We start from the raw sequence: 20,256 nt of genomic DNA on the forward strand, positions 1-20,256 counted from the left end.
TTGCTCTCCTGTTGTCTGCTTCCTCTGGAACCCCGTTTCCTTCTCTGTTAGCAGCGAGAAAGCCGCTCAGCGGACAGATTCTGGAAGCCCACTCTCCTTGGCCTCTTGTTCCTCCTCCTCACGCCTTCCCCAGGTGACACCAGGATTCATGACATCCTTTGCAGTGAGTTTTTCGCAAACCCCTCTGTATTTTTTTTTTTTCAAATCTCCCTCTATTCTAAAGAAAAGATCCAGAGACACATCAAGTGCCACTAAAACATTTATTTATTGCCTCTCCCACCCCAGGTATCAGAAATAATAAAACATTTGTTACAGCTTAAACTTTTAATACTTTTCTTCCAAAAGTGTTTTCTAACTTTGGGTCAAGACTGTGATCAGTTCTGAAGAGAAATACTGGCCGACCCTCCACGAGAGGATGATCAGGCAAGGCTATCCGTCCTGTAGGAGAACATGGCAAATGCTCGAGGCCGATGAAGTTTGGCACACCTTTCACTCTTTCTTCTCCACTTGTTGTGTTAGGCCTCCAAACCCAATACCTGTAGGGCCGAAATTTTTGGCATAGCAAACTGTGAACGAGAAGGGGGTAAAAGGGAGAGAGAATGGGTTGGTTAGACCTCAGTTGCGCTTCCTGGGGTCTTGACAGTCCTTTCACCTGTGAGAGGCATCCTTGTCATACCTGTGTTCGTAAGTTAACTTTGAAGTATATTGAACTACATTGACTTTCGATCTGCTGATAAAAATTGTTCATACTTACGGGCACTTAGGACTAAGTGTTCACAGGCATTTTGTCATTTGAGTCAAGATAAAATGGCCCCTGCTTGCCTGCCCAGCCTCGTCCCCTCTTGCCAGTGCCTCCTTCCCGCCACCCCAGGCACACAGAACCACCCGCGGTCCCTGGAATGAACCACGGTGCCCTGGCTGGGGTGCCGTTGCACGCACTGCTCCCCGTTCCTCGGCTGTCCCCCACCAAAGTCCACATTCACCCTTAAGACCAGAGGAGTCTTGTCTTCTAAGAAGCCTTCCCTAACACCCCAAACTGCTCACTTGCCTCTTTGTATGCTACTGCATTGTATTACTACCGGAGCTTTCTTCCCTTGGCAATGCAATTATTTGTCTACGGGTTGATCTCTCCGCTGGCTGCAGCAACATTTTAGGGTTTTTGTCCTGTAAATGCTGAGGACCCTCTGTGTCCTCCGCTGTCAGGAAAAGGCATCTCCCGTGGGATAGTGCATTCCTTCGCATTCTGTCTCCCTGTGGGCAAAGCTTTGGCATCCTCCAGTCTTGATTAGGAATGGCCTGCCTCTGCCCCTCTCCCATTGCTCCTCTCACTCCATTCCAACACACATAGTTGGAGACCTAGGGATACCATCATTACTTGCAAGGGTGGGCAGGCCCCACTGAGAAACAATAGGCCCCGGAGAGGCTCTGAGGTTGAGGTCACATTGCCTTGGCCCGAATGCATCCCTTCCTTTTTGTAGCATCAGAAGAGAGCTAACCTTTCCTACCTCTCCACAAGACAAAGGGACCGTGGAGGCATCTGGGGCTAGAGCTGTGAGAACCAGAAGGAAAACCTGTTTCTCAGTTCTGTCCCTGCGATCACTAAGTGATATGCAACATTAGAAACAGAAACGTCAGGAAGGAAGGAGGGAGAGAGCAAGAGCAGGAGGGAGGGAGGGAGGGAGGGAAGGATCTAGATATGTCTTGATTAATTAAAGAGAGGTCAGACTCTCTAAACTAATGAACTATTATTTAATCTAATGAACTAAAGAGAGTTCATCCTCCCGCAGTCGCCCGTAACTACCACTTGGGTAGACAGAGGGCATTTGGGTTTTCAGAAGGGAATGTGATGCTGTTGATTGAGTCCTGTGGCCTCTTCCAGGACTCCTTTTCTCTGCCCCTAGGCACCCAGCTGCCTTGAACCACTGAGCATCTGCAAGCATCTGGTCCCTGCCACATGCTCTAATGGAGGACCAGAGCTGGGCCGGGGGCGGGGAGAATTCTTTCCCTTTGGTGGTTTTGCTCCCCATCCTAAGAGCCCAAACTCTGCTCAGGCTGAGCAGCCATGCCACCTGGCAACCACAACTTACCCTCTAAGGATCCTTCTTGGGAAAACCTCTCAAGAGAGTCCCCAAACCACTCACCTTTGCAGTAAAGTTCCCCATCTTTGTCAGTGACGTTCGTGGACTCTAGACTCTTCCCACAGATGGCGCAGCGAAAACAGGTCTTGTGCCAAGGCTGAGGGGTGCAGGAGAGCGGGAGAGCTACGTAAGTGTGGGGGGCAGCATATTCTGTGTCCGTGTTAAATCTCACCAGCAGCATATAAAGGAGTGCCACTGTCTTAACCACTCATGTATCTAGTCGACCCCAGAATAATTTTTCCAGGGGTTCAAAGAAAATGAGATGCTATGGATTCGGCCAGCAATTCTTAGAACCCCTACAAATAAATTTATCAAAGTGATCACCCTATGTATTCCTTCAGAACAGACTAAATAGAAAAGGTCTTCCCCCTTCTAGAAGATCAAGGAATAAAGTAGAAAGGAACTCGGACTTGGGGCACTGAATACATTCATTTACACTGAATATAAAGTTAAAGAAGAAAAGAAGTGAAGAAAGAAGGCGATTAGCGAGGTAATTCGGCTTTGCTTGAACTCTGTGTATGTCATGAAAGAGAGCTGCCTGGCTTGGATCGTCACAAGATGGCCTCCTTCTGCACACCCCACCTGTCCACCAGGCATGGCCTAGGGGTTCTCATACATCTTCAAGTAGTCAGTTGGATGGTGGAGACTGCCCTCATATTTGAAGTCAGACACTCTCCAGGGCCCTTATTTCCATCCACCCCACTCCACTTTAGTATAAACGGGTTTTCCTTTTCCTTTGTTGGGCCCAAACCCTCTGGTGAATACCCTGAAGCCAGAGGTGTAGAGCCAAGTGTGCGTGACTGTCTCAGACATCGGATGACTCCCCCGACTGCCAAGACGCTTGGGAGCAAGGATGCTTCTCGCTGCCGTGAGGGGTCTGCTCTACCCATTGGTGCTGATTGAGTTATGCAGTGGTGACGAGCTCACAGGTCTGACACCTTTCTGGAAGGATTTTGGACACTGAAGGACAAGGGGCTTGTGCACCTTTGTATCTCCGAGCTTCTGGCTGGGTGCCTTCCGCCTAGTGGACTGAGGCTTGTTGCATCGAATTGCACCAGGTTTAGTTTCCAAGGGCTCTGCTGAGTGGCAGCCACAGCCCAGGAAAGTGGGTGAGGATGGGTGGCTCCTAATGTGGCTCCTGGGAGCAAAGGAGAATAAAGGGCCTGGCTCCCACTTGCGCACAGTTCCTACTCTCCTCTCTCACTCCTCCCAACTGATCCTGTGCAGATGAGCAAGTCCCATTTGGCTCACCTGGCAATCCTTACCTTGCCCCCTCCCATCACCTTCTCAGCAGCATAGACTGACTTCCCACATCGGGGGCACTTCTCTGACTCTCCAAATTTTGCGGTGAACTTGGAAGGGTTGCTGGTGGTGGCTGAGCGTGCAGGCTTTGGGGACCTGGCGGGAACAGACAAATGAATGAAACCTATAGACCTTGTTGGCAAAGAGGACTTAGCTGTGTGACCGTGAGTGAGTTACTTAACTTCTCTGTGCTTCAGACTCCTCATCTGGAAAAAGGAGCTGCCTTCCTCACAGGGTCGTTGAGAGGGTTTGATGAGGGGACGTGAGGAAAGCCCTCAGAAGTCTGAGTGTCTCCTGGTATGGAGTAAGGGCTAGCAAACCTAGCTCTCATTGGCTTAAATCTTTCTGTCGTTAAGCCTTTAGCTAGTGTTCCATGTGCATTAGCTTGTGTTGTTGTCATGTTAGTATTGTTGCTAGTGTTTAGATTTTTCTGTACCATCTCGAAGCCTACTGGTCTGCTTTACTGAGTGAGTCGTGAAGATACTTTAGAGCAAGATGGGATCTCGACAATTGATAGTAAACAAACCACAGTCCAATACGCTGATGCGTCCTTGTCACAGTTCAGGTTGTCATCCTGCCTCAAAAGGTCACCTGTTCCCATGTCAAGCAACATCTAAGATAGAAGCCACAGGAACCCCCCCCCCCATAGTTTCCATCTCTGTTGGTGTTTCCTTGTACGTTTACCACTTGCATCTCATCATAACCTCTAAGATAGGGCTAGCTGGGGGAAAGCAAGGGTTTGAGGGGTACCTGCCCAAGGTCAGGCAGCTCATGACTAGTGGAGGTGGGACCAAACCCAGGTCTGTGGACTCTTATTCCTCTTGGTGTAACGTCACAAGGAAGCCATAACAGAGAAGAGTGGGCTTCGGGCAATGCGTGGCCCAGAATGCGGTCGGTATCTTTCTTCACTAAACAGTGTCCAGTTGGGATCGAGTAATGAGAAAAATTCAAATGACTAATCATACATCGCTGCATCATTTTCCCAGGCTGTACCATGGGCTACTCTCTTTGGAAGGGGCCAGATGACAGTTTAGATGGTCTAACTGCTGCCCTCTGGGGGAGACCCTCGATGGGCCACTGGCTCGTGTGGGCCTTTCTGCCTAGTCCCACTGTGGAGCTGAGCCTGGAAACCAGCTGGCCAGACAACACTGTGGGCAAGTGGCTGTCAGTCTGTACTCAGTTCCAGGCGGGAAGTCAGCAAGATCATCGAGACAGTAGACCAGCCTGGTAGATGGAGGTTGTACGGAGTGGTAGCCCAGCTTCCCTTCATCATGCTGGGGGGACGTCAGCACTGTGTTGTCAGCGGGCAGCTAGGGGTCCCAGAGGACAGTCATAATTGATTGTTTACTCCTGAGGCCCACTGCCCTCCCTGCAGACCCACCCTTCCTGTGATGTGGACATTAGTCATCTTACAACCCGAGGGAAGAAATCTTTTAGTGACAAGCCCACAGCGAATGGCCATTGCTTCCCTGCCATATTTATGTGATTTACACAGAAACGCTCAAAGGGGAAGAAAAGAGACTCCATGCAGTTTTAGCAAAGGTCAAACAATGGAAAATCTGCACTTTCTGGGTTTTCTCTTGACATGCAAACCAAGAGCCATGGTATAAAAGTAATTGCCCTTTAGAAAGGCAGATAATTTGAAGAGAGTCTTGGGAGAGATGACACATTGTTAAAACTTGGTCAGACTGAGTATTCCTATTGTTGGCAAGTCAACAATAGAGTCCATTCTCCCACTTGCAGAAAACGTTGCTATAGGAACAGAATGAACTGTCCTGATCACTGGGGCTCTACCGGGTTGGGAGAAGCGGGGCAGTAACTCACTGTTGGAACTGGAGGCCCAGGTGTTCTCCTGTGTCCGTGCTGAGGCAGCCGGCGCCTTGTCCGTACCCGATCCCCTTGGGGCCATACCTGCGCCCGTAGCAGATCTTACAGTAGATCTCTGACTCGTGAGCTGCCACCGTGGTGCTGTCGAGAGCCTTCCTGCAGGCCACTGCCGGGGAAGGGAGGGTCAGGGGGCTGGGGCCACGGTTCCTCCCCCACTTCCTTGAAGCCCTGATGCCATGCTCAGGGCCAAGAGACCCAGCAAGAGGGGCCCCCGGCCAGGAGCACAACTTTGATTCCTGACCAGAGCATTCTGAGCTGTGGGCTCCATGGCACCCCTGATTTCACAGGTGAGGAAGCTGGGAAGCAGAAAAGGGACAGACTGTGCTCAGCGGAGCCCAGCTAGAAAGAGGGGGAGGCCAGGATCGGAACCAACTGTGTGGTCTTGGACCAGCTGAGAATATTGTCCCTGAATCCAAACAACCTGAATCCCTGAGTGTCTCAGCCCAGATGACACCAGGAAAGTGTGTGTCTTGTGTGTGCGGGTGTGGATCGAGGATAAGGCGCTGAGGCTGGGGATGAGTTTATTTTTCCTTAATCATATCAGAATCAGTGGCAAGCAGTTTCTCTACCTACTTTGAAGAGCACTATGATATGCAAGGAGTCAGTTACCACTGAGGCTACTTTTGATCCAGTTCTAGAAGCAGGAGGTGGTGAAGGGGTAGACCTATCTCATAGACCCTTAGACTTATGTTGGCTTAAGCCCCCTGGTCACTGGTTACCCAATATAAAGTATCCCCCATAATATAAAGTGTATAAGACAAGCCTCCATTTTCCAAAAAGAAGATATATAGAAAAGGGTTTTTTTTGCCAATTTGAAAAAAATAAACTTTTGACATCTAAAACTAATGATGTACTATATATTGGCTAATTGAATTAAAAAAATAAAATAAACTTTTAAGGATGTACATCAAAGTATTAAAAATCTACTTATAATATTTAATTTAATAATATAGATCAATAATATGTTGATTTGGAGAGTTTCCTTTTCCTAACCTCACACAAATTCAGGAAACGATTGTATCCAAATTCTTCCTCTGCGTCTTCACCATCAGCATCTCCCTATTACCAGTGTCTTTTTGAGGCAGTGGACTCAGCTCTCCAGCTCCCCACTTCTGTCTGCATCTTTGAGGGGCAGCCCTGTTTGTACCTGAGCAGGAGGCTGTCACCGGGAATTTATATCTCAACCAGAAGTTCCTATTAGCATAACATTTGAGCAGCTTTAAAGAACATGTAGCTGGGCGCCTGGATGGCTCTGTCAGTTAAGCGTCTGACTCTTGATTTCAGCTCAGATCATGATCTCAGGGTCGTGGGATCAAGCCCCACATTGGGCTTGGCGCTCGCCATGGAGTCTGCTTGAGATTCTCTCTCTCCCTCTGCCTCTGTCCCTACCCCCACTCGTGCTCTCTCCCTCTAAATAAATAAATAAAATCTTAAAAAAAGATATGTAGGATTTCTATAACTTAATAACTTGCTGCACTGCTTTGTAACAGTGATTTTTAAAGGTTGTTTATTGTGGTACTCACTGCTTATAATAGTGAGGTCGTGGCCCCAAGAATGAACAACACATGTGCATTCGATTTATTTGCCTCCTTTTTTGTTTTTAACCAGTTCAAGTGACCTTTATAAGCAATCCAGCATGAATGAAGTTGTTGCAGTGTAATATGCCTTCCTCAAATGGTATTTTACTTAAAAACATAAAGTAATTGAATATGAGAGTGGGTGAAGAGAAGGTTGTGGATGAGGGGTTGGTGGTTGTGTGGATGGGGAAGTGAATGGAAATTCATTAAACAATTATGTCAACATTGTATGTGTTAAAAAGTCTGTATATGACCTATCTCCACCCTTATTACTATCACTACAAGTCTCCAGAAAAACATCTCTAATATTCATTGATATTCTAGACTGTGAGTTCCTTGAGGGCAACACTTGTATTTTAATAACCTCAGTACATAGCATGGGGCCTGGCCCAGAGTTAGTCCTCTGTAAACGTTTGTTGAATGAATGAATGAGTGAGTAGATGAATGCATGCATGCACGTGTGAATAATGGTCAGTGACTCGTCCGTGATTCTACAGCAGTAAGTTGCAGAGCCATGACTGGCCTCAGGTCCTCTGACCCCCTGCTCCAGTCCATCCCTCCAGGACTGTGTATGCCCCATCATGCCTGGGCCCTTCCTATAGCTATGTCCTGGGTCCTGACCAGCTTCCATACCCAGCCACCCCTGTAGCCATTCACCGCCATGTACGTGATGTGTGGTCAGTGCAAGATGCACACCGATTTCCATCACTAAGTACAAACAAAAAGGAATACAAAATATCCCATGAATAATGTGTATCTTGTACATGTGGAAATTATAATTTTTGGATATATTGGGTTAAAAAAATGTTTAAAAATTAATGTCACTTCTTTATACCTTTCTAAAAATATGCCTACTAGAAATGTTAAATGTATATTTGTAGCTTGCATTATATTTCTTTGGACTGCACTGTTAAGGAGGATTAAGATTTGTCTAGAAGTTTGGAGAACTGGCCAGGGGACAAGCTAAGGTAGGCTCTGCTTTTCTGAAGCCTATTTATGACAACTGCAGGTTGGCCTGTAGACAGGCAAGTTCTGGGGTGATAAAATAGAAAAGCATGCTCCTCTCCGGGATCCTTCTGTCCACTACCACAAAAATGTGTACTGCTCATAGCCTCATCCCACCCATGAGTTCTAAGGAAAATATCAAAGGATTAAAAGGGATGTACCAGTAAATACTCACATCCCTTCTACCATGGCTCCATTGAACAGGGGGTCTTCCTGCTACCTGAGGAAAACAAGACACCCCTGACCATGGAAAACTTCCCTACACATCCTGTTCTCACTCAGGTATTAAAGTTGACCAGAGGAGAATAGAGGCCTGATCGAGAACCCCAGTTTTCATCTTGTGACAACCTGTGTGGTGGATACCGTCATCTCCATTTTATAGATGGGGAAATTGAGGCTCACAGTGGTGAAATCACTTGCCCAAGATCACGCAGTTATTACATGGCACAGCCCAGACTCAAGCCCTAGTCATTTGTACTCTAATTCCAGTGGTCTTTCCATTACTCCTTGCGCCTACTCGTTTTAAAGAGCACTAGCTGTTTTTGGACAAAAGCCGGAACGTTATAGAAGGGACTCTTGAGCAGTGACTTCTGGGTAATAATGTTGAATCTGATGGATGTGTATGATGACTTAAAAATAATTACCCATTGAGGTGCCTGGGTGGTTCAGTCGGTTAAGCGTCCAACTCGATTTCGGCTCCGGTCATGATCTCAGGGTTGTGGGATTGAGCCCCGCATCAGGATCCGCCATGCTGGGCGTGGAGCCTGCTTAAGATTCGCTCTCTCCCTCTCCCTCTGCCCCTTCCCACCTCAAAAAAATTACCCATCATTGGAACCCAAAGCTTTAGTAAATCCGCCAACCGAGTCACTCAGAGCTGCTCTTCCATAAGAATTCTGTTTGCTGCGGAAGCTAAGAGATCATGGAAACTCCTGCAGCAGGTAAAACATTATTATTTCTGGCAGCTTCAGGACAAAGTACCTCCATGCTTTAACAGATGGAGCCCAATCCTTGAAGTTCTGTGTGAAACAGTTGGGGGCAGTGTGATGCCTTGCGGCCACTGGGCTAAATCATGGCAGTGGTGTGGGGGACCATGTGGGGAGGAGGCCTGCCAAATGTCCAGCAAAGCTACCCCTTGGGGCACCTGGGTGGCTCAGTCGTTAAGCGCCTGCCTTCGGCTCAGGTCATGATCCCAGCGTTCTGGGATCAAGCCCCGCATCGGGCTCCCCACTCGGCGGGAAGCCTGCCTCTCCCCACTCCACTCCCCCTGCCTGTGCTCCTCTCTCGCTGTGTCTCTCTCTGTCAAATAAATAAATGAAATCTTTGGGAAAAAAAAAAAAAAAAAGCTACCCCTTAAGCCAGACCTACAGGAGCAAAGCAAGGAAGGTAAGTGGCCAAAAAAGACTGTTCTCCTGGACCTGGACTAGCCACTGAAAACTCTAGAATGAAGTCATGTTGAAGGGACTGGACCGAGGGTCTTAAGGTACAGGTTCTACTCCCGGCTTTGCTGCAGGTGCTTAGAGATGAGAAATGATTTGTCCAAAGTCATGGGTCAGGCAAAGCCAGACTTCCAGGTGGACCCCGGGGTTTGTACTCCCCCCCAGTTTTGACATTTGTGCATTTGTGTCCAGCAGGTGATGGTGAAGATACCCTTTGTCAGGCTACTGGTGGCCAGGCCCCAAACTCTTCCCTTTTGGACTATTACAGAATTGCCATACGTTGCCCCTCACCTGACTCAGGTTCTTTCTTTTGGAAAGACCGGTCGCAGCTGGCTTCAGTAACACTGGCCTGTGGGAACAACATAGAGCCAGATCCATCCTGGCTCCAGATAAGCGATGGCTTCCTTTCTCTGCCAGGTCACACTTTGCAAATGTTGCCACTGGGTCAAGGTTTTCACCGTGGTGGCAGCAGCAGGCCAGCTTGTTCTGACTTTGAGTGGCAGGGTAATGGCCCCTTGCTGGGCAAGCAACTGGCAAGAGGGTGCTCAGGAGAACACCATCCTTTTATGAGGGGCCCCAAAGTGATATTTCTTTCTTTCTTCGTCTTCTTTTTTTTTTTAAGTAGGCTCCAAGCCCCAAGCCCAATGTGGGGCTTGAACTCATGACCCTGACATCAAGAGCCAGACGCTTAACCAGCAGAGCCACCCAGGCGCCCCCCAAAGTGATATTTCTATTAAGTTCCCAGGTGATGCTGCTGCTGTTGGTCCCGGGACCAGAGCCTGAGGACCACCAATATACAGTATCTGTGGGTACATGTGAACTTCGCAAAGCCCTCTGGATGCTGCGGGGCCCTCGTGGTGTTCACCAAACTCACTGCAGTAGAAGCAGGTCTTGTGGAAACTCCTTCCATTGCACTGGATTTCTTCTGCGTGGTAGACTGTCTTTTCGCAGGCTCCACATTTTGCTCCTCCGCCCCAGTTTGGCATCTTGAAGACCCTCTGACCAAGGTCAAGTCTAACAGGATATAAAGCAAATACCCTGAATGTAGGTAACCTCAGGAGGGAGCAAGTGCCTGGTAGTACTGTGGTCTCAAGACCAGGATCCAGCCCCGGTGTGTTTGGTGGCTCATTCCTTCCTTCATTCATTCATGCATGCATTCATCCATTCGTTCAGCAAATAGTTACTGTGTGTACATCCCTAAAAAAGCTCGGACACTCAGATGGCTCTGAGCAAGTCACATTACTACTTTAGGACTCCGTTTCCTCTTCTGTCAAATTTCAGTAGCGCCAGCCCTTATGTACCACACAGGGTTCTTAGAAGGAATAGATGAGCTAATTTTGTGTATATGAAATTATATACAAATATTAAATATTTTTTTGCATCTGAGGTTTTAAACATTCCATCGGAAGTGGGGATGATCTATGAAAATGGCGTATCTTCTTATCTAGCTCAGTGCTTCTCAGATCACATCAGATCTTGCTACTCTGCAGATGCTGGTTTGGTAGATGTGGGTGAGGCAGGAAATTCTGCATTTCTAACAGTCTCCAGGCAGTGCTGATGCTACTCATAGGGACCACCCTTTGGGTAGCAAAGCCTTAGCTAATCTTGCTGATAAAAATCTATGATAAATAGAATCCTCCTATCCTTCAGACCCAAGCAATAAGCTACAATGGCAGGTAGTCTGGACACCTGCCTTCTGCTCTTGGGGCTACCGTCGCGGGCTGTGGACAGAGGTGAACTGCGTGGCTTCTCTTACGTCTGTCTCCCCACCTATACTATGAAGAGGGTCATTCTTTTCCGTGTGTGTATAGAGGACCAAATGACACGATGTGCAGGAAGGTACTTGGCAGAGCTCACCGTGCCAGGTGTGATCACAGGAGCCAGGTGATGATGCTGCGTGTCCTCCCATACCCTTCTAGGACCTTCGGCTGCAGGAGCGGCTGATAGTCACAGCCCCAGACCCTCATTGTCTCCTCAAGATAACATTTGTGTGAGAGATACCAGACAAGTAGGGGCATCCAAAAACAACTTTCCCTCTCTTTCTGCGTCTGTGCAAAGTATGAATCCAGTTGTCAGTTTTCCCAGAGCAGAACTAAAATCAGGCATCCATACTCAGTGACATTTCTGAAATCCTGCCAGCTCCAGGGGTCTGAATTTTCTCTGAGATCCTTTGGTTTCTGAGAAGCCTGGTATGTCATCTTGTCATTGACACCGAGCACTATCAGGCCCTTCCAAGTGGCTGCTTCTGACCTTCTCTTTCCCTTCTGGGAAGCCAGTCACCTTCTTATAATAGTTGGCGATTAACACTAAGCCCTCCTATGTCAACTGGTCTGGACTGTGCCTTCCAGCCTCATAACAAAAACAGGTTTTGCTAAGAAACAGAAGGTAAATAACAAACAGACCACTGAATCTGATACCAGGACCGAAGGGAACATCCCTACCTAAATGTCCCTGTAAGGAGCTTTCCCACTTACAAAAACAGTGTGAGATTAGCCAGGAACATCCTATCCGCTTCCTCTTGTAGAAGCTGGCTCTTCTTTTTATTCAGTAAAATTTCAGAAAATACACTTTAAACTTTTTTTTTAAAGGAAACATTTAGTGCATCTATTTCTGTAGTTCAGGTTGTTTAGTCTAGAGGAAAGAATAATGGATTTTGAAATGAAAAGGCTTGGTATCAAGTCTACATGCATTCATTTACCATGCATTTACTACCTACCGATCATGTGTCAAGTTCTGTACTGGGTACTTGGTACGGATCAAGGGGAAGAAAACTTATAAAAATAAGTAATTTGTGTCACCTAGAATGAGAAGTCCACATTCTAGAGGAAGAGGCAGGAACCAGAATACTCTGTACCAAAAAAGAACCTTATGAGAGTATCATGCAAACTCAAAGGAGAATATGGCTACCCATGTTTAGACTGGGGATGAAAGCAGTGAGTTGTTAGAGGATCACAGTTGTCACATCCAAATGAGGTTTTGCATGGTGAATAGGAGTTTACCAGATAGAGAAAAGGAGGAAGGACATTTCAGGCAGAGAAAAGAGCACACAGAAAGGCATATCTTAAAACCTCCTAAAAGAGCCCAAATTATTTATTTTTGACTCCATTAAAACTTTTAAGTCTCGGGGCGCCTGAGTGGCTCAGATGGTTAAGCGTCTGCCTTTGGCTCAGGTCATGATCTCAGGGTCCTGGGATCGAGTCCCGCATTGGGCTCCTTGCTTGGCGGGGAGCCTGCTTCTACCTCTGCCTGCCACTTCCCCTGCTTGTACTCTCCCTCTCTCTCTCTCTGGCAAATAAATAAATAAAATCTTTTTTTTTTTTTTTAAATCTTAAAAAAAAAAATTTTAGGTCTCTATGGTTGGAATAGATCTTCAAGATTGAACTTATTTACAAACCAGGTCAGGCAAAAGAAGTAAACATTTGGGAGTATTTTCTTAGCTAATTTCTTTTACTAAGATTCACCCTTCTCTGATTAAAGATGATACATTCTTTGGAAAAGAGTAGAATCACATAATTTTGTTCATGTTCACTTTGATCCTGGATTGTAACATAATATAAAATAGAAGAGAAATGTAATATATATCCGGGAATGAGACAGTGACACTTGTGAAATTAATGAGATGGAAAATTTCAATGAAAACAAGCTTAGGTCAAATTTCTTACCTCACATCTTTGGTGGAAATCTCATTGGCATGTCCTGCAAGTGTGGAAATCTCATTGGCATGTCCTGCAAGTTAATGGTAGCCAGAGATGGCCCTTGGGAGGATGTGTGCATGTGCATTCAGCAATTGCCTACACATGATACTTTTCAAAGTGAGGATAAGAAAGATTACAGATAATACCTTCTTCACAAGGTAATGGATCCTAGCACAGGTTATTTTTTAAATGATCATAAAATATCTGACATACATATATTAGGACTTGAAACCCAGAATAGAAATCTGTAAGCATTTTATTAAACAGGTGCTGAGTTCCATTTTTAAAGTTGGAAATGTAGCTACGGAGGCTAAACACAGATGACATCTCTGATTTCTTCTTCTGCTCAAAGGCCAAAAGGCAGAGCGTGTTGTAAAGCATCCTGAATTGGAAGACATGGCTTCTAATTTTGACCTTGTGACCTCAAACTTGGGTGAAATATGATGGAATTGAAAGTAGTATCGAGGAGCTAGTCAAAGACAAGGCATCATTACCGCCTTTACTTCAGGTTATTCAAATAGCACCAATCTGCTAATTGAGTCACTGTGATTTGAAAGCCCATTTAAGTCCTGGCTCACATACATAACCTTTTTAGCCTCCCACATTGCTTTGGAATTCCTGTGTCTCAACACTCCACTAGCCAGGCCCAGAATGTGAGTCTATACTGGCAAGATACCAAGGGATGGGTCATTTGTTTATCGGTGTTGCCTGGCACAGACAAGGGTCACTGAAGGTAGGATGCCAAATATAGGCTTGCACGTTACTCAGCCCCATCTGCCACCTGGGTCACATCTCCATCACATCACCTGGCATTACTCCCTGGGGCCGGTCCTGGAGATGGCTGCGTTGTCACTGATGAAGTCGAGGGTCAGGATTGAAATGGGGGACAGTCTGGGGTTCCTGACGATGAGATTGATTGCAAGCTTCACTACGTCAGCTAGGAAGAGGGTGGGTTCCAGACTTTTGGATACCCAGATCCCAGTGAGAGACTACCTGTGTCAGTTTCTTCATGAATAATACTGTGGGAACAGTTATACTGGGCATGTGCCATAGTGGGCACTAGGAAAAGTGCTGGATCAGATGCAGGAGGCCAAAGTTCTAGTTCCGTCTCGCCTCCTCAAAGCTGTGTGATCTGGGGAAATCAGCGAAACTCTCTGAACTTGAGGAACCTTTCTCTAAAATGGGCATAAGAGTCTCATCTGTTTTATATTGCTGGGAGGATTGAAACAGTTCAAGTACATCAAATCACTTTGTAAACCATCGAGTATTCTAAAATGTGAGCTAATCAGATCTGCAATAACTCTGAACTGTCACATTCTCAGTCTGAACTTTTAAAAGATAACCGTGCCGTGCATCTTGGCTCCGTCTTCCTACTGCAGCACTCACTGTTTGTCTTTTGCTTATCAATGAGGGAGCTGAAAGGTGATCCCTTAGGGCAGAAGTGGGTGGGGGAGATAAAATGGGCACTGAGTGACTCAGTTTCTTCTTTGTAGGGGTCCATTAAAGAATGTGGGAGGGAGCCTTAGGCCATGACTTTGAGCAGAGACTATTAGTGACGATGCCATTTTCAGCTCAGTGTTGGTTCATGTGGTCATTCTTTTAGATGCCTGATTCTGCACAGCGAATTAAATTGTCTACACTGGCTGAGGCCAAGATTTTGTATCATAGGAGCTTATATCTGGAATGTAAGGGATAGTCATTACCAATCTAATAATGTTATTATTGAAGCCGAAGTGTGTGGGGGTCCCTTGGGCCAGGCACTGTGGTTTATCTCATTCTGTCTTCACAGACCTTCAAGGTAGGCACTCTTACAAAAGTTGCCTTTTGTAACTTTTGGGAAAATGGAGTCCTAGGGAAATTATGTTGCCCATGGTCACATGGCTAGATTAGAATTTAGGTCTCTGACTCCAAAGCTGTGTTCTTATATTAACATTAGCTACTATTTATTGTTTACCATGTGTTGGTTGCTTTGTATGTACTATCTTTAATACAACAGCCCCACAGAGCAAAATTAGTCATCTCCATTTTGCAGATGAGAAAACTGAGACTCAGGGAACTTGAGTGACTTGTCTGAGATCACACAGCCTCGTAAGCCGCAGAGCTGCAATCCAGACCCGAGTGAAGCTCGTTCTATATCCCATGTCTTTGCTTACAATACGCTGGAGAGGGGCTAGGGTCAGCACCTCCATTAACCAAACTTCCCAGTTAATGGGCACTGGGCTCTGATTGGCCCCATTGTCTCTCCATGGGACAGAGTACTCATGGGTGGGAGTATCCAGGAACCTGACTTTCATTCAGTAAAATGAAAGCCTCCCTAAGAGTCATTGCTCTTCAGACACGGAGAGCGCTCCGTTGAGGCTGGAGAGTTCCCTTTCACCTTGACTTTAGCTCAGCTGGGAATGGTTGCCCATGTGACTGCAATGTTGTGAAGCCCCTTCAAGGATCCTTCAAGCCCTGAGACAGATGTCGGGATCTGAACAGTGACTAGAGCCTCACCTTGCTGCCCAGTGACAGTCCCCTCTCAAACACTGTCTCTTCTTTACTCTCTTCATCCCGGGAGAAGAGACGATAGAGCAGAGTGGAGCATCATGGGCTTTGGAGAGAACCAAGCCAGGGCTCAAAAAAGTGCTCTCTGCTGGACCTTGGGCAAAATGCTCAAAATCTCTGAGCCCAGTGTCCTGTCCTCATGCATGTAAAGACAGATGAGAAGGCTTGTCGTCAAAGGTTGTTTCCAGGTTAGATAAGATCATCATAATAGCTAAGGCACTAAATATACAAATGTGTAATACATGGCAGGTGTCTAATAATTTTGTTGCTTTCCTTATTACTATTATGATGATGATTATTATTTTATCATCTTTTAAATCCAATTTCTTAAAACAAGCATATCTTTCCTGGCCTCTTCTCCGTGGCCCTCGTGGCTCAGACTGTGAACCAGCTCTGTTTCTCGGCCTTTGGAACGTGCTGCCCCAAGGTGCAGATGCAGCCAGGCCAAGGAGAGAGCTCCCTCAGGGGGTGGGGATCAGGGTGCCTGGAGCCAGAGATGGCAAGTCAGGCAAAGTCCTAAGCCTGAGCCACAGGACAGCTGCTTCCTCCACTTGGCAGCCCTGGTGCCTGACACCAGCTGACCTGGCTGGTGATGGGGACGTGGAAGGGAAGCAGCCAGCCCGAGCAGAGTCCTCATGGCCCCGGGGAGACCATGCCCTTCAGCTTCCCTGTGTGGGATACTCAAGGTCAGTGGCTTCGTCCTATGTTCCTGAACAGATGAATGAAGTCCCCTATCCAGAGGCCCCTCCGCAAGGCCTGGGAAGCCAAGGTTGCTTATTCCCAGCACAGAAATAAGCCCGAGTGTTGGCACTCGTCCCCTTAAAACTCTGGGTAGACACACCTGCCCACCAAACCCACAGCTGTGACACGCGGGTTCCATTGCACCCTTCCTGAAATTATCTCTGATGTGTGGCCGGATTTTACTTTCAGAAACTCACTCTGTTCTATTTTGGCCCTTACCACGTGTTTTTTTGTTTGTTTGTTTTTTGTTTTTTTTTACCACGTGTTTTTAAAGAGCACGTTGCGCCCTGGTTTAGATCCTGGCTCTCCCACTTTCTGGCCAAGTGACCCTGAGTAATTCCTTTCCTTTCTTTTCGTTTCTTCCTCAGAAGAATGACCACTCACGGGACTTTCTGTGACAGTCAAATAAGCGAATATTGTTCCATGCCTGCACAGGGCAGTAAACAGCCCACAAATCGTGCTCAATCCTTTCCCACAATGAGGTCCACACTGAGGCTCAGAAAAGGCTCCCGTGCCCCGTGGTCCTCATGACCATCGCTGCCTCCCCTCCTGCTTTTCTTCACTGCGACGAGTAACTGCAGCTTTTCACACTCGAAGCCGTCACACTTGTCTCTGGCCCTGAAGCCCAGCCCTGGCTACAGTATGCCCAGACATCTGAGCAGCGGGCTTATACCTGGCAGTCTGCCGGCCGCGGGAGTTGTGTTTCCTGTGTGTTATATTCCCTGTCTGTGTCCTTCCTCTTGTAAAGCAAATTAACCATCTTCTAACTCCTGGGCACCTTGTTATCCACTCTGACCTCTGGACTTTCTTCATTACACTTGTGCTTAGCAGGAAATCCGCCTGTGGCCCACCGGGCTTGGCCCTGGGCCTTTTCTCAAAGGCCCCACTTATTTGTATGGTTCTTTGTGGCTTTACAAAGTACTTCCTATACTTTATCTCCTCGGATGCTAACAAATCCCTTTGGGATAGGTGGCCTTAGTTTAATTTGATTGTGCAGAAAATGGAAACTCAGAGAAGTTAAGTGATATCCAGAGCTGGGTTTTGAACCATCTCAAAGACAGAGGCTATTTTCTTCTATTTCCTTCTTCAGATTCCCAGGATTTCTGAGTCTGTGTTCTTCCAAGATTTTGTTTCCACCTCTTTCAGGAGGATTACGGCTATTTGCCTGCTGAGTGATCATGCTCACACTTTCCTTCTCTTTCTGTCTCTGTCTCTGTATCTCTGTCTGTCTGTCTCCTTCCCCTGCCCCCTGGCCTCCCTCCCCTATCTCTAATGGATGGCCTGTGTGCCTGGGCTGCCGAGCACCTATCTGCCTGGCCAGAGGGAGCACCAGGCCCTGGGGGTAAACTGCCCTCCCTGCCAATAGTCGGGCTCATTTTAATGACCAACTTGTTCAGAATGGAACCAAAGCCAGGTCAGAAGAATCCCTTACATTTTCTGGGTCATACAGCAGTTTTATGTAGTTTGTGATGAGTTGGAGGTACCCAGCATTGAGATTTCGGTACCAAAAGTAAACCGAGGACACAGCCTCTCCTGTTTTCCCACCCTTCCCTGCCTTAGCGCTGCCTCTCTGCACCGCACCCCCCCCCAGCCCAGCCCCAACACAGAAGATGGTCAACACAAGCTCATTCAACTGCACTGAATCGTACTGCAGAGAGGCAAAGTTCCTCAGACCTGTCACCCAACTCCTCCTCCTTGGGGATGTCACTGGCCCAGCTCAGAGATGGGAACAGAAATTAGAGGTGGCAGCTCTGATCTTTGGGCAGCATCTTCACTTAGACCACTGCTTAAAACCACTTCTCATTCTTCGTCACACTCATGCCTGTCATTCAAATGCTTAACTGAAACCTGGAGGAAACACTGGGAATCACCCCTCCCCCTCCGCAGGGAATTCTCCTCCGATTAAATAGACCTTTTAATGGATTTTTCAGTCTAGCAGTGTCTTTTTGGGGTCCTTTTATGGGTTTTGATTAATTTTAAATTGTTAGAAGCAAGCCTGTTGCTGAGCATCCTTGAAATATAAAATCTATTTTAAACCAGCAAATTTCATTGAGTATTTCCCATGTGCAAGGCAGGGTATGGTGAACTATAGAAATCTGTTATTCGCCCACACCTTCTGAATAGCACAATGCCTTGTATTTTGAGCATTGGAAAGATGGCTTCCGCTGTATTGTATCTAAAACAACCACTTTGTAACTTTAGAAAAATATCACTGCTTCCATACTGAGCCTCACGGAGCAGACCTGAGGGCCGCAAGTTTTCCTGAGCTCCACGTCCAGTCATTATGTGATAATTCTAGAACTGGTATCGTGTCTTTTGACTAAGACACTGGGAAACATTCCAACATGGAAATAGTCTTAGGCCAAACATTATCCCTTATTCATTTCTCTGGAAGGTTCCCTTGAGCCCCCAAATGCTAAATCCCCCTTTTAGGAGTTTTGTTTTGTTTCTTTTTTAACAACTGCTAAGTCCACACCAGAATTGAGCACAGCTTGAGCCTCCTCACACAGAACCAGACTGGACGCTGGCCCCTGGGACGTGAAACACAGCCTTACTCTAGGGGACCCTTCCAAGTCCCAACCAGCCACCAAGCCAGCCCACCCCCAGCCCAAATGTCTGCTTTGCTCCACATACCTGCCTGTGTGGTCTCTGTCGGCTCAACTGATTATGGGGGCTCTCGTCCTCTTTAAATACATGGAGGCCGTTCCCAGCATTGGCCTGTGGAGGGAAGGGTGGGAGGGAGGCCGAGGGGAGAGGGTGAATGAGACATGAGTAACACAACTGCTATCAGAGGCTGAAAATAGCCTGTGACCAAAGCCCTGAGTTTTGTTCCCCCCACGCCAGCTGTGAGGCCCTTAGAGAACAATATTGCTTGGGTTCTGTTTTAATTGCCAATTGCCTATGGCACTAAGGGATCAATTTGTGGAGTGTAAATTTCTGATCAAGTGGTCGGAACAGCAAAGAAGGATTTTATATCGAAAATCATTTTTCCAGGCTCCTACTCCCCTGACCTTCCTGGAAAACAATGCAAGGTACCTGCAAATGAATCATGAACCATATCTGGGAGCCCTCTGGAACTCTGAGACACAGGTCACGACACTCGTGAAGAGAACTCAGAGCTAAAAATAAGAGTGATGGGTGTCTGAAATGATACTTAGATAATCTCTTCAAAGAAGCTTGGAGGAAAAAAGGTCAGCTAATCATCAGGGTCCTGGCACTCCATGGTCCGCTATCCTACAAAGAGAAGTTTTCTCTCAAAAGTTTTTTTTTTTTTTTAAAGATTTTATTTATTTATTTGACAGAGAGAGAGATAGCGAGAGAGGGAACACAAGCAGGGAGAGTGGGAGAGGGAGAAGCAGGCCTCCCACTGAGCAGGGAGCCCGATGCGGGACTTGATCCCAGGACTCTGGGATCATGACCCGAGCCGAAAGGCAGACGCCTAACCAACTGAGCCACCCAGGCGCCCCATCAGAAGTTTTGAATTGCTATGTTCATCATCTTTTTCTACTTAAGAATTTAACATGGCAGTGTGTCATATTTATGACAAATCTTGATAAGCTTCTATGAAACCACGTTTTCTTTGGAGGCCTAATTTCTCTTTGCCTGATACGTACATATTTTTGGCTTTGATCAAGCATCAAGGACACACATGAATTATAGAATTTGATAGGTGACAAGAAGTTCAGATTTTAATGGACTACTTCTTTATGTTGTCACTGAGGAAACTGAGGCACCTAACTTGCTCAGGCCAGGTTCCAGGCAGATTGGCAGGTTCCAGATTGAAATTCAGGTCATCCATCTCTCAGGCCAAAGGCACTTTATACCAGCATTAACCTGGATGTTGAGGTTAGGTGTAGGTAGTACCCAACTAAGAGGTGTATGAAATCCAGCCCTTCAGAGCAGCCATATTAGCCCTTCAGTTACATGC

The 20,256-nt window shown here is 46.8% G+C and overlaps 1 protein-coding gene across 2 annotated transcripts; it reads right to left on the minus strand.

Annotated features, from left to right (window-relative positions):
* Positions 1–246: 246 nt before the first annotated feature.
* Positions 247–19,086, minus strand: CSRP3 (cysteine and glycine rich protein 3). Of its 2 annotated transcripts, none has more exons than XM_035012439.1 (6): positions 18,963–19,082; positions 10,220–10,359; positions 5,265–5,433; positions 3,404–3,536; positions 2,142–2,235; positions 247–566 (listed from the first exon to the last, which is right to left on the minus strand). In XM_035012439.1, the coding sequence occupies exons 2-6, from the start codon at positions 10,329–10,331 to the stop codon at positions 490–492; spliced, it is 585 nt and encodes a 194-aa protein (XP_034868330.1). In that variant the 5' UTR covers positions 10,332–10,359; positions 18,963–19,082; the 3' UTR covers positions 247–489. The 2 variants fall into 2 exon arrangements, with proteins under 2 accessions (XP_034868330.1, XP_034868331.1); XM_035012440.1 differs by having other exon boundaries at positions 317–566; positions 3,390–3,536; positions 18,963–19,086.
* Between the last annotated feature and the right edge of the window lie 1,170 nt (positions 19,087–20,256).

The sequence above is a fragment of the Mirounga leonina genome, unplaced genomic scaffold, assembly GCF_011800145.1.
Source record: "Mirounga leonina isolate KUSES-001 unplaced genomic scaffold, KU_Mleo_1.0 Mir_166, whole genome shotgun sequence".
NCBI classification, from domain to species: domain Eukaryota; kingdom Metazoa; phylum Chordata; class Mammalia; order Carnivora; family Phocidae; genus Mirounga; species Mirounga leonina.

Coding starts and splice junctions, on each gene's coding strand:
- CSRP3 (XM_035012439.1), bottom strand. CDS start 10,331: ATGCCAAACTGGGGCGGAGGAGCAAAATGTGGAGCCTGCGAAAAGACA. Junction 3,537..5,264: donor CTGGGCCTCCAGTTCCAACA/GTGAGTTACTGC, acceptor TGTTCCCGCCAG/GTCCCCAAAGCCTGCACGCT. Junction 2,236..3,403: donor AGGTGATGGGAGGGGGCAAG/GTAAGGATTGCC, acceptor TGCACCCCTCAG/CCTTGGCACAAGACCTGTTT.